Source organism: Salmo trutta, chromosome 8, assembly GCF_901001165.1.
Source record: "Salmo trutta chromosome 8, fSalTru1.1, whole genome shotgun sequence".
Lineage (NCBI taxonomy): Eukaryota > Metazoa > Chordata > Actinopteri > Salmoniformes > Salmonidae > Salmo > Salmo trutta.
The window spans coordinates 16699144-16713997 of NC_042964.1; the positions used below are offsets into that span (position 1 = coordinate 16699144).

Sequence of the window (14854 nt, forward strand, 5' to 3'; positions counted from 1 at the left end):
GCATTGCGCATGGTGATCTTAGGCTTGTGTGAGGCTGCTCGGGCCATGGAAACCCATTTCATGAAGCTCCCAACAAACAGTTATTTGACTGATGTTGCTTCCAGAGGTAGTTTGGAACTCGGTAGTGTGTTGAAACAGAAGACAAATAATTTTTACTTCAGCACTTTGCGTTCCCGTTTTGTGAGCTTGTGTGGCCTAACACGTCGTGGCTGAGCCGTTGTTGCTCCTAGAAATTTGACGAACTGACTTGTTAGAAAGGTGGCAACCTATGACGATGCCATATTGAAAGTCACTGAGCTCTTCAGTAAGGCCATTCTACTGCCAATGTTTGTCTATGGCGATTGCATGACTGTGTGCCCGATTTTACTCACCTGTCAACAACGGGTGTGGCTGAAATTGCCGAATCCACTAATTTGAAGGGATGTCCACATACTTTTGTATATATAGTGTATGATAATAGAGTGGTGAAGAACTAAGGTTTGGGAGACTTGACTTAGGACACTTTTGGCTTTCAGAGGAGCAAGACAGGAGGCTGATAGTCGATGCAGAGATAGGAAATGTAATGTTCAGTTGGTTGGTCTGCTACATACAGTATTATTGATGTTGCATGTAACTTTGTAACTACGCTCCATGCATTCTAACTACGTTCCACTCCAAATATCTTACGAACATTTGGGAAGGAGGGAGGGGTAGTTCTGTTAAGGAGACTCTCACTCCGCCATTTTGGATGATTTCACAGTTCTCCTGCGTCGTGAGTCTTCCCTCCTCCCTCTCCTTCACTTGCTACCTCCACTTTGGATCCCTTCTTTCCCATGTCACCCTTCCAAACCTCCTGTAGACATTCTGAGGGAGAGAGAGAGGGGAAACCCAGGTAAGTGTTTAACTCTATGTGAACACGTGTATGTTGCGTTTGCCACTATTCAAGTGTCTTGAGTAAGTGTGTGCTTTAGGTATACGTTTGCAAGTGTGTATGCTACAGTGTGTGTGTCCTACCTTGCTCGGAGGTCTTGAGGATGTGCGTCTCACACAGGAATCGTTCCAGCCTCTCCTCCTGATGGTGGAAGTACCAGTCCTCCACAACCTCCTCGTACTGCTCTAGCATCGTCTCACACTGAAACAACCCGACACCCACTTATTGTCATGAACACGCACAACACTGCCTGTAAAGCTGCATGTTGATGTGTAAACACACACGGGTATGCACCTGTTTCTTCATGTCGGACACCTCCACTGAGGGTTCGTCCCAGAGTTCATAGGGCAGCCCCAACTCCACCTTCACCCCCTTATGGACCAGGTTCTTCAGAGTGGCCATGGTCTGACTGGTACCCTAAAACACACAAAGGGGATTAGTTGACTCAGGTGTGTTAGTACCGGGCTGGAACAAAATCCTGCATGCCACGTGGGTCCACAGGACCAGGATTGAAGGAACACTGTTCTAAAGCATGACCATTGGTTAAACTGCGAAGATGGAGAGGTGTGAGGACCTTGGCGTATCGGAGGCTGCCTGGTCTCTCAGCATGGACGCTGTACTGTAGGATCCCCTCGCAGATGTTATCCACTGCCTCCGTCAGACGGGTCTCACTGAAAACAGTTATTTCAAAAAATCACAACTACAAAATGAGTGGTCAAATCACTTCAGTCTATGACAAGAGAGCAGAGCTCAATGAGAGGCTTGCCTCCCCTTCTCCATAACATAAAGTGGCTTCCTCTGCATTTATCCTTCCCTTCGTCGATCTTAAAAAGGCCAGTTGACCCATCCTGTTTTATCACATCAACACGGTTGAAGGAGAGGAGGGACACTTTAAAGTAGTCGTCCTGGGGTTACTTACGAGGTATTGTATTTGATCTTGCGTCTGCGTTTACCCGTGTCCAGCACTGCTCCTAGCTCCAGAACCTCCTTGGACCGACCAGTCTTCTCCAAGGCTGCTTGGAGCTCCACCGTCAGGAACTTACACACTGTAGGGTTCAGACAGACGGATGTTGTTCAAATGCATGTTCATTTAGATTTATAAACACGTCCCATCTAAGTAAGAAAATGCATTCAGACACTGAATCTCCCTAGTTAGTTATCTAGCAAGCTAAGTATACAAAAAAAGCTAACAAGACATCGTAACAATCCATTTGTAACTACTGTAGCTAACCTTCGCATCGATTGGGCAGTCTTTCGTCCTCGGCTGATATAGCGAAGCTGCACACCCAAAAAAAGCACAAGAGAAAAAGTTCCATTGCAACTTTTCGCCAACTTGTTTCCCTAAATCCGTTTACAGAAGCCACATCGGCATTTTTCCGAGAGACTCACAGCACGTAAATGGCAAGGCGCAGGCGCAGTGTAGTAGTTGAAGATACCCAAAAAGGTATTCACTTAACACAGCCAGAAAGTCATACATATGGCTAAACCCCGCTATTTTCTACAGTTTATTTTCATTCATCTTATTTTAGCCCTAACCTTAACCACACTGATAACCGTATGACTAAACTTAAATTACGGCCAAAAAGCGATTATTTGTTTTCATACAATTTTACGATGCAGCTCATTGTGACTTTGTGGCTGTGTTATCTAGTGGAAAACACAAAAAGGGAAAGGCGGATCGTGCGAATCCGATTAAGGAAATCTAGTCGAGCGTTGAAAAATTCAAACTGAAGGTGGGGAAAGATATTTAGAGTGGACATTTGTAAAATGTAAACAATACAAAAAAAGATGACCGTGCATTTATTTTATCTCATAGGGATTGTATTAAGTGAGTTCAGAGCTTTGGCGTCTCAAGCCCCCACACCCCAGTTAGCAATGAGCACTCTGGCCAGAGGATAGAGTGCTGTGGCTTTTCAGCCGATTTATCACGCCGCTGCAGTGCTCCTGAAGTTCACGTGCCGTTTTCCACGCACAGCCTTTGCTTGTCAGTGCTATAATTCAGAGCTAGAGCCTACTATTTATTGACCCCCATGATGAAATCTGGAGGGGCCTGTGGATCTGTCTTCATCAGTTCGTTCGCACATTAGTCACACAGGATATCTCAGACAGCAATGGCTTAATTTTGACGAAATGTGGGTAAATGATGCATCTTGCCATTAAGATCTGGCATTTACAAAATTACACTAATTGGCCAGATGGTGGCGCTGTAACAAGAGATTGAAAATGCGAACTTTGAAATGCCAAGCCCCACATCCCGTTTGACCTAAAGTCATGAAATTCGGTACATAGGTCCCTCTCCTCACAAGGAATACATTTGCCTAGGGACCCATTAGGCCTGTCATGGTGGATCTGCCATTTAGAATTTTGTGAAAAACATTACTCTGTCATCGAATGACTGATCTGCACAAAACTTGATATGTGGCATCGATGGACAAAGGTCTCTCAACAATATTTTCCAGACAAGTACCGAAAACAACATTGACCAATAAACATTCATGTGGGCGTGGTCTGGCACATATTTGTATTGTACCGAAATTTGGTACACATTTTGCAAACACTGTCAAGACTCAACAGATGCAAGAACATTTTGACCTCACAGTGGCACTATAACGGGCACATGTTTATATCTCTTGATCTGTTTGACTCACAGCGATGACATTTGGCACACATGCTCAGGGACACGAGTCTAGCTAATCCATGCGATATCTCAGACACCACTGGCCCGATTTTGACAAAACTTGGGTGAATGATGCATCTTGCCATAGAGATTCCAGCATTTACATAACACACTGATTGGCCGAAGGGGGGCTCTATAGTACTCAACTGTACGTACTTTAGTCACACGCAACATCTCAGACACCACTGGCCCCATTCTGATGAAACGTAGGTGAATGATACATCTTGCCATAGAGATCTGTCATTTACAAAATTACACTGACTGGCCCAAGGGGGGCGCTGCATCATTTGTGGTGGACAACATGTTTACTGTTGCCGTGTTTATAAATAGTATTTATAAATAGGCAGTGTTTATATGATAAATTTTGACACAGCAGGATTTGTAGGGTTCATATCATTGCGGTGGTATTCTTGTTGACAGTGTTGGGTACGAGAGAGGAATATACTTCGGCTAGGTAGAGAGGGAGAAGAAGTTCAGGTATGAAGAAGTGAATAGATGAATAATCAAAGGTGGGGTTTATAAATAGATGACTGATGTAATGTGATTCCGACGAGCAGATACAGTAATATTTCATCCAATGCTTCAATGCCATCCAACTCTAAATCTCTCCTAAATGGTGCCCTTGTCACAAAATGACCTGGATGTTCAGGAAACAACAGACATATACAGTATCTCAAATATTTGATAGACAAGTGGTAGATATAAGTTATGTTCATTGGCATCACATCCATAGTCATATCTACAACTTGTTCTTATGAGCATACGTTTCCAGTCTGCAGTAGTATCTAGACAAAAGTGATGGTGCCAGAGGGTAGGGCTGCCGTCTTATCGGTTCTCAACCAATCATGTTATTTTGTTTGTTTTTCCGCGTTCTTCGCAACTTGTTTTGTACATAATGTTGCTGCTACCGTCTCTTATGTCCGAAAGAGCTTCTGGACATCAGAACTGGGATTGCTCACCTCAAATTGGACAAGGAGTTCTTCAATGAGTCGGCCGCGGGGATATACTGCAGACACCCAACAAGTCCCCGATCCCCGTGATTTGCTGGAGAAGGAAAACAAAGATTTCGAGGCAAAACAATCTGGATGCCTTGCGAGGTTCAGGTGAAGAGTGGCTAATCTTCCCTTGCCTTCCATTCTGTTAGCTAACGTTCAATCGCTGGAAAATAAATGGGATGAACTGAAAGCACATATATCCTACCAACGGGACATTAAAAACTGTAATATCTCATGATAAACTGTAGACCACACTATCTACCTAGAGAGTTTTTATCTGTATTTTTGGTAGTTGTCTACATACCATCACAGAGTGAAGTTGGCACTAAAACTGCACTCAAAGAACTGTATTCCACCATTAGCAAACAGAAAAATCGTCACCCAGAGGAGGCGCTCCTGGTGGCCGGTGACTTTAATGCAGGGGAAAAAATCAGTTTTACCAAATTTCTATCAGCATGTTAAATGTGTAACCAAAGGGAAAAACATTCTAGACCACCTTTACTCCACACACAGAGACGCGTACAAAGCTCTCCCTCGCCCTACATTTGGCAAATCTGACCATAACTCTATCCTCCTGATTCCTGCTTACAAGCAAAACTTTTAGCAGGAAGCACCAATGACACGGGCTATAAAAAAGTGGTCAGATGAAGCAGATGCTAAACTACAGGACTGTTTTGCAAGCACAGACGGGAATATGTTCCGGGATTAGTCACTGGTTTTATCAATAAGTGCATCGAGGATGTCGTCCCCACTGTGACTGTACATACATACCCCAACCAGAAGTCATGGATTACAGGTAACATTCACACCGAGCTAAAGGGCAGAGCTGCCACTTTCAAGGAGCGGGATTCTAACCCAGATGCTTATAAGAAATCCCGCTATGCCCTCCAACGAACCATCAAACAGGTAAAGCATCAATACAGGACTAAGATCAAATCGTACTACACGGGCTCCGACGCTCTTTCGGATGTGGCAGGGCTTGCAAACTATTACAGACTACAAAGGGAAGCACAACCGAGAGCTGCCCAGTGACACGAGCCTACCAGACGAGCTAAATAACTTCAATGCTCACTTCGAGGCTGTCACGACTTCCTCCGAAGTCGGTCTCTCTCCTTGTTTGGGCGACATTCGGCGGTCGACATCACCGGTCTTCTAGCCATCGCCGATCCACCTTTCATTTTCCATTTGTTTTGTCTTGTCTTCCCACACACCTGGTTTCAATTCCGTCATTACATGTTGTGTATTTAACCCTCTGTTCCCCCCATGTCCTTGTCCAGAATTGTTTGTTGTAAGTGCTTGTGCACGTTATGCTTGTGGTTGACGGGTTTTGTACCCATTGATTTATTGTTCTGTTAAAGGTGGTTTTTATTATTAACCTCCCTGGGCAAGGTGGGACGTTTGCATTGAATCGCGTGGCGCGAAATACAAATACCTAAAAAATGCTATAACTTCAATTTCTCAAACATATGACTATTTTACACCATTTTAAAGACAAGACTCTCCTTTATCTAACCACATTGTCCGATTTCAAAAAGGCTTTACAGTGAAAGCAAAACATTAGATTATGTCAGGAGAGTACCCTGCCAAAAATAATCACACAGCATTTTCAAAGCAAGCATATATGTCACAAAAACCAAAACCACAGCTAAATGCAGCACTAACCTTTGATGATCTTCATCAGATGACACTCCTAGGACATTATGTTATACAATACATGCATGTTTTGTTCAATCAAGTTCATATTTATATAAAAAACCAGCTTTTTACATTAGCATGTGATGTTCAGAACTAGCATACCCACCGCAAACTTCCGGTGAATTTACTAAATTACTCACGATTAACGTCTACAAAATACATAACAATCAGATTTTAAAATAGCTTTTCGGCGAAAGCACATTTTGCAATATTCTGAGTACATAGCCCGGCCATCACGGCTAGCTAATTTGACACCCACCAAGTTTGGCCCTCACCAAACTCAGATTTACTATAAGAAAAATTGGATTACCTTTGCTGTTCTTCGTCAGAATGCACTCCCAGGACTTCTACTTCAACAACAAATGTTGTTTTGGTTCCAAATAATCCATAGTTATATTGAAATACCTCCGTTTTGTTCGTGCGTTCAGGTCAGTATCCGAAGGGTGACGCGCGAGTGCATTTCGTGACAAAAAATGTCAAAATATTCCATTACCGTACTTCGAAGCATGTCAAACGCTGTTTAAAATACATTTTTATGCTATTTTTCTCGTAAAATAGCGATAATATTCCAACCGGGCGATGTTGTATTCATTCAAAGGCTGAAAGAAAAAAATTGAGAATTCACATGAACGCGCTGTTCTCAGCTGTTCTCAGCCTGACCACTCACAAAATCTCCTGCTGTTTTTCGCCCAGAGACTGGAGAGACGTCATTCCACTTTCTGACGCCTTCTGAGAGCCAATGGAAGCCTTAGAAAATGTCACGTTACAGCAGAGATGCTGTATTTTTGATAGAGCTGCCACAGAAGGAGAACAAATTGTCAGACAGGGCACTTCCTGTATGGAATCTTCTCAGGTTTTGGCCTGCCATATGAGTTCTGTTATACCCACAGACACCATTCAAACAGTTTTAGAAACTTTAGAGTGTTTTCTATCAGTATCTACTAATTATATGCATATTCTCGTTTCTGGGCAAGAGTAGTAACCAGTTTAAATCGGGTACGTTTTTTATCCGGCCGTGCAAATACTGCCCTCTAGCCCCAACAGGTTAAACTGCGCCGTTGTAAATCAGTTTTTGCTCTCCTGCGCCTGACTTCTCTACCGCCAGTACACACCCTTTACCCTGAAACATGCATTAGAGCATCAGCTGTTCCGGATGACTGTGTGATCATGCTCTCTGCAGCCGATATGAGTAAGACCTTTAAACAGGTCAACATTCACAAGGCCGCTGGGCCAGACGGAATACCAGGACATGTACTCCAAGCATGCGCTGACCAACTGGCAAGTGTCGTTACTGACATTTTCAAACTCTCCCTGTCAGTGTCCTTAATACCAACATGTTTCAAGCAGAGCGCCATAGTCCCTGTGCCCAAGAACACTAAAGTAACCTGCCTAAATGACTACCGACCCGTAGCACTCACATCTGTAGCCATGAAATGCTTTGAAAGGCTGGTCAAGGCTCACATCAACACCATTATCCCAGAAACCCTAGAACCACTTCAATTTGCATACCACACCAACAGATCCACAGATGATGCAATCTCTATTGCACTCCACACTTCCCTTTCCCACCTGGACAAAAGAAACACCTATATGAGAATGCTGTTCATTGACTACAGCTCAGCGTTCAACACCATAGTGCCCTCAAATCTCATCACTAAGCTAAGGACCCCTGGGACTAACACCTCCCTCTGCAACTGGATCTTGAACTTCCTGACGGGCTGCCCCCAGGTGGTAAGGGTAGGTAACAACACATCCACCACGCTGATCCTCAACATGGGGGCCCCTCAAGGGTGAGTGCTCAGTCCCCTCCTGTACTCCCTGTTCACTCATGACTGCACGGCCAGGCACAACTCCAACACCATCATTAAGTTTGCTGATGACACAACAGTGGTAGGCCTGATCACCGACAACGATGAGACAGCCTATAGGGAGGAGGTCAGAGACCTGACCGTGTGGTGCAAGGACAACAACCTCTCACTCAACGTGATCAAGACAAAGGAGATGATTGTGGACTACAGGAAAAGGAGGACCTAGCACGCCCCCATTCTCATCGACGGGGCTGTAGTGGAGCGGGTTGAGACCTTCAAGTTCCTTGGCGTCCACATCACCACAAAACTAACATGTTCCAAGCACATCAAGACAGTCATAAAGAGGGCACGACAAAACCTATTCCCCCTCAGGAAACTGAAAAGATTTGGCATGGGTCCTCAGATCCTCAAAAGGTTTTATTGCTGCACCATCGAGAGCATCCTGACAGGTTGCATCACTGCCTGGTATGGCAACTGCTTGGCCTCCGACCGCAAGGCACTACAGAGGGTAGTGCGAACGGCCTAGTACATCACTGGGGCCAAGCTTCCTGCCATCCAGGACCTCGATACCAGGTGGTGTCAGAGGAAGGCCCTAAAAATTGTCACAGACTCCAGCCACCCTAGTCATAGACTGCTCTCTCTGCTACCGCACGGCAAGCGGTACCGGAGCGCCAAGTCTAGGTCCAAGAGGCTTCTAAACAGCTTCTACCCCCAAGCCAAAAGACTCATGAACAGCGAATCAAATGGCTACCCAGACTATTTGCACCCCCCCCCCCCCACGCTGCTGCTACTCTCTGTTATCATCTATGCATAGCCACTTTAATAACCCTACCTGCATGTACATAATTACCTCAATTACTTCTATACCGTTTCCCCCGCACATTGACACATTGACTCGGAACCGGTACCGCCTGTATATAGCCCCACTGTTGTTATTTACTGCTGCTCCTTAGTTTATTTGTTTTTCTTATCTCTTACATTTTTTTAGGTGTTTTCTTAAAACTGCATTGTTGGTTAAGGGCTTGTACGTAAGCATTTATCTCTAAGGTCTACACCTGTTGTATTCGGCGCATGTGACAAATAAAATTTGATTTGATAATGTTGTCCTGTCCCACTCTTGTCTGTGTACACTGCAATCCAGCTTTAAGCTGCAAATGTATACAACATGTTTATACATCGATACATAGCTATTTTTAATTGAAATGAAATCATCAGTTTTGAGTCTGGTGATGGAGGGGTTAAGTGAGGGGGATGGGGAAGAAGGGGGGGTGCCCCCTGCGGACTCAGGAGACACGGGACACACGCTTAATGACAACCTGAGAGAGAGGGGGAGCAGAGAGAGAGAGAGATGACGGAAGGAAAGACCAAAAATAGGAGAGAACGAGAGGTAAAGTGTGAATGAAGATTTATGTGAATGTGTAAATGACAAGTATAAAGTGTGAGAGAGAGACGGAGGGGGAGGGGGAGGAGAAAGAGAGAGCGAGCAAGGGAGAGGAGGGAGAGTGAGAGGAACGAGAGGGGTCTTGCATAGATAAAGTTGCTGGGGGAGTATGGAGTTCAGGGAGAGGACAGAACACTATCCAGAGGAGCTGAAGAGAGGAGCAGAACCAGAAGTAAGAGAGACGTCCTCTGCTACACACACACACACACACACACACACACACACACCTCTCCCTGTTTGTGAAGTATCAGCAGCAGCTCGCAGGCCTCAGCTACACACACACACACACACACACACACACACACACACGAGAAACAGAGTGAGAGAAGTCAGTAAGTTGCTCAATGAAGAGATAACCAAACAGCACCTTAACGTGTGCACTGTGTGTCTTTGCATGGAATGGCCTTCACAATAACAGTAATAGCCTTGGATGGTCTCAGATCTCAAGTACTTTTGATTGGTTTGTTTGTGTGGGCTCCCCGTGTCCTATGGTCCTTGGACAGCTTGCTAACACACTTGGTCCAGAGGACGAAGTGTTCTTGATGTAATGCACTGAAACAGCATGTCTGAAGTAACCGTGTGGTTTTCCCATACCTCTATGGGTTATCCCCAGTGTGTGAGGCACTGTTGCTAATTGTGTGTTATCGCAAAGAGCGATGGAAGGAGTATCCATTGTCTGTCAAGGGATACGGTTACAGCAGCACACAGCTACACAGGTCTACTGATGTTACCGATGCCCTGTCAATCAAGCCCACTTTAGCTGGACTTAATTGAATAGACACAAAAGAGCAATCCCCGCCCATCTGGCACTCCAGGCAGGCTTAAGCAAACACTGAAAGTATTTAAGAGATTTTAAATAGTATTTTAACCCAGGTGTGACACACACACGCATCAGATTAAGTCGTAGGGAAGGCACACATTTTGACACACCCCATCAAGGGTCGTCACAGGTAGAAAATGGACATTATACATACAGAGTGACTCAACTACACTCTGTCACGCATGAACAAACACACTTATATGCTATAAAAAGTCACAAGCGACGTCGCTCGTGTCAAGACTACATACACAAAGCGGTCAGACAGAGGCGGACACACACAGATACACACACACACACACACGGAGAATTAAACTAAATCAAATGAGAACAGCCAGATATTAATAGTCGTCAATCCATCCTGTAATAACAATATGCTGACTAACTGAAATAATCTTTTAATTCACCGATTTCTTTTAATTTAACTTTTATTTCTCTCCTTCTGGAAACAAATTGGATTATCTGACAAGCCATCTAGAACAGGTATGCCTTATAGTTACAGTGCCGTTGGAAAGTATTCAGACTGGTTCCAAATTTTGTTACGTTACAGCCTTATTCTAAAATTTAGTAAATATTTTTTTTCCTCAATCTACACACAATACCCCATAATGATGAAGCAAAAACAGGTGTTGGGAATTTTTTGCTAATTTATTACAAATCAAATTTATATAAATAGTCAGACACTTTTACTCAGTACTTTGTTGAAGCACCTTTTGCAGCGATTACAGCCTCGAGTCTCATTGGGTATGACGCTACAAGCTTGGCACACCTGCATTTGGGGAGTTTCTCCCATTGTTCTCCGCAGATCCTCTCAAGCTCTGTCAGGTTGGATGGGGAGCGTCGCTGCACAGCTATTTTCAGGTCTCTCCAGAGATGTTTCGATCGGGTTCAAGTACAGGCTCTGGCTGGGCCACTCAAGGACATTCAGAGACTTGTCTCGAAGCCACTCCTGCGTTGTCTTGGCTCTGTGCTTAGGGTCATTGTCCTGTTGGAAGGTGAATCTTTTCCCCAGTCTGAGGTCCTCCTGAGTGCTCTGGAGCAGGTTTTCATCAAGGATCTTTCTGTACTTTGCTTCGTTCATTTTCCTCTTAGTCCTGCATAGTCTTCCAGTCCCTGCCGCTGAAAAACATCCCCACAGCATGATGCTGCCACCACCATGCTTCACCATAGGTGTAGGTTCTCCCATCTCCACAGAGGTACTCTGGAGCTCTGTCACCATCGGTTTCTTGTTCACCTCCCTGACCAAGGCCCTTCTCCCCCGATTGCTCTTGGTGGTTCCAAACTTCTACCATTTAAAAATGATGGAGGCCGCTGTGTTCTTGGGGACCTTCAATGCTACAGAAATGTTTTGGTACCCTTCCCCAGATCTGTGCCTCGACACAATCCTGTCTCGGAGCTTTACAGACAATTCCTTCAAACTCATGGCTTGGTTTTTGCTCTGACATGCACTGTCAACTGTGTGACCTTAGGTAGACAGGTGTGTGTCTTTCCAAATCATGTCCAATCAATTGAATTTACCACAGGTGAACTCCAATCAAGTTGTAGGAACATCTCAAGGATGATCAATGGAAACAGGATGCACCTGAGCTTAATTTCAAGTCTCACAGCAAAGGGTCTGAATACTTATGTAAATAAAGTATTTCTGTTTCTATTTTTAATACATTTACAAAAATGTCTATAAACCTGTTTTTGCGTTGTCATTATGGGGTATTATGTGTAGATTGATGAGGAAAAACATTTATTTAATCAATTTTACAATAAGGCTGTAATGTAACATAATGTGAAAAAAGAAATACTGTCAAAAGGCTTATCTCACTCTTACCTTTGTCATGCACAGAGAATATTTTCAGTTCACAGTCATACTCTCACAGACAGAACCCATGTTAGATCATTTTAGAGCTGTTAATGTGAAGGAGCGCATAGTTCCCCTTAAGATAGGCGTCCCGCTAGCGGGACACCAGTCGACAACATCCGGTGAAATTGGAGGGCGTGCAATTCAAATAAATAATCGTAATATTAAACATTCATGAACATACAAGTATCTTATATCATTTAAAAGCTTAAATTCTTGTTAATCTAACTGTGTTGTCCGATTCACAATAGGCTTTACAGCGAAAGCATACAATTGTCTGAGGACGGCGCACCACATCAACATATTTTTCAACCAGCACAGGCTTCATAAAATCACAAATAGCAATTATATAAATCACTTACTTTTGAAGATCTTCCTCTGTTTGCAATCCCAAGGGTCCCAGCTACAACATGAATGGTTGTTTTGTTGGATAAAATCCTTCTTTATATCCCAAAAAGTCTGTTTAGTTGGCGCCATCGATTTCAGTAATCCACTCGTTCAACATGCAGACAAAGGAGTCCAAAAAGCTACCGCTAAACTTCATCCAAACAAGTCAAACGAAGTTTCTATTTAATCCTCAAGTACTCTAAAATGTAACTAAACTATAATATTTCATACGGAAAATAGTATGTTCAATAGTTAAGTAAAATTATTAAGCGCACGCCCTCTTCCTTGCGCTCCGAAAGACTGATATTGTTCCGGTGCTCTCTTCACCAAAACTCCAAATTCTTGCTAGTTTTTCAAGAAAAAAGCCTGAAACCTTGAATAAAGACTGTTGACATCTAGTGGAAGCCATAGGAATTGCAATCTGGGAGCTGGAATTACATAGGACCCATAGCTTTCCATTGTAAGAGCATGGGACCTAAAAAGAAAATCCATTCCGGTTGGTTTTTCTTCAGATTTTCGCCTGCCATATCAACTCTGTTATAGTCTCAGACGTTATTTTAACAGTTTTAGAAACTTCAAAGTGTTTCTATCCAATGCTACCAATTATATGCATATATCTGGGCCTGAGTAACAGGCAGTTTACTTTGGGTACGCTAGTCAGGTGGAAATTTAGGAAACTAGACCCTATCTTAACATGGTGGCCAGAAACGGCAAGCAAGAGGTTTAATTTACTAACGCTAGCGTGTGTGTGTGTGTGTGTGTGTGTGTGTGTGTGTGTGTGTGTGTGTGTGTGTGTGTGTGTGTGTGTGTGTGTGTGTGTGTGTGTGTGTCGGTACACAGCACCACTAGATCCCACAGCCACCTACACCACACACACACACACACACATTGGCTTCTGGCATAAACGCTGACACAGAATCGCACCTGGCTAACACACACTGATGCACACACACACACACACACACACACACACACACACACACACACACACACACACACACACACACACACACACACTGCTGGCTGGTGTCAGGGCCTCCTTGGCAGTAGCTAGGTCTAATGACCTAAACTGTGTCCCCTGACCCCTATGACCATAACGTTAACCCTTCTAGCTCCACACTTCATGAATACTATGTACAGTGCCTTCAGAAAGTATTCACTCCACTTAACTTTTTCCATATTTTTTGTCTTACAAAGTGGGATTAACATGGATCAATTGTCATGCGCAAAAAAAATCTAACATTTAAAAAATTGAAAAATACTAATATATCTTGATTAGATAAGTATTCAATCCCCTGAGTCAATACATGTTAGAATCACCTTTGGCAACGATAACAGCTATGAGTCTTTCTGTGTAAGTTTCTAAGAACTTTGCACACCTGAATTGCACAATATTTGCACCTTATTCTTAAAACAATTCGTCAAGCTCTGTCAAGTTGGTTGTTGTTCATTGCTAGACAGCCATTTTCAAATCTTGCCATAGATTAAGTGAAAACTGTAACCAGTCCAATCAGGAACATTCAATGTCGTCTTCGTAAGCAACTCCAGTGTATATTTAGGCTTGTGTTTTAGGCAATTGTCCAGCTGAAAGATACATTTGTCTCCCAGCGTCTGTTGGAAAGCAGACTGAACCAAGTTTTCCTCTAGGATTTTGCCTGTTCTTAGCTCTATTACGTTTATTTTTATCCTAAAGAAACACTCCCTAGTCCTTGCCGAAGACAAGGATACCCATAACAGTATGCAGCCACCACCATGCTTGAAACTATGAAGAGTGGTACTCAGTGATGTGTTGTGTTGGATTTGCCTCAAACACAACACTTTGCGTTCATAATTTTTTTTTCTTCAGTATTACTTTAGTGACTTATTGCGAACAGGATGCATGTTATGGAATATTTTTTATTGTGTACAGGCTTCCTTCTTTTCACTCTGTCATTTATGGCAGTATTGTGGAGTAACTACAATGTTGTTGATCCATATTCAGTTATCTCCTATCACTGCCATTCAACGCTGTAGCTGTTTTAAAATCAACTTTGGCCTCATGGTGAAATCCCTGAATGGTTTCCTTCCTCTCCGGCAACTGAGTTAGGATGAGCGCCTGTGTCTTTGTAGTGACTGGGTGTATTGATATACCATCCAAAGTGTAGTTATTAATGAAACCATGCTTTCTCTATAGACACCAATAGGATGAGAGGACTTTGTAACATCATGTTATAACTACTGAAATGAGCAGACATTCTCTTCGCTGTTCCCCCTCTCCTCTCTCAATCCCCAT

The 14854-nt window shown here is 43.5% G+C and overlaps 1 protein-coding gene across 1 annotated transcript; it reads right to left on the bottom strand.

Moving 5' to 3' along the window:
• Window positions 1–433: 433 nt before the first annotated feature.
• On the bottom strand, window positions 434–2314 carry cnpy4 (canopy FGF signaling regulator 4). Its single transcript, XM_029760153.1, has 6 exons — window positions 2142–2314; window positions 1830–1956; window positions 1485–1581; window positions 1205–1327; window positions 994–1111; window positions 434–843 (listed from the first exon to the last, which is right to left on the bottom strand). Exons 1-6 carry the CDS (start codon window positions 2224–2226, stop codon window positions 734–736), a joined length of 660 nt encoding a protein of 219 aa, XP_029616013.1. The 5' UTR covers window positions 2227–2314; the 3' UTR covers window positions 434–733.
• Window positions 2315–14854: the final 12540 nt, after the last annotated feature.

Coding starts and splice junctions, on each gene's coding strand:
- cnpy4 (XM_029760153.1), bottom strand. CDS start 2,226: ATGGAACTTTTTCTCTTGTGCTTTTTTTGGGTGTGCAGCTTCGCTATA. Junction 1,328..1,484: donor GCAGCCTCCGATACGCCAAG/GTCCTCACACCT, acceptor TGTGTGTTTTAG/GGTACCAGTCAGACCATGGC. Junction 1,112..1,204: donor TGTCCGACATGAAGAAACAG/GTGCATACCCGT, acceptor GGGTTGTTTCAG/TGTGAGACGATGCTAGAGCA.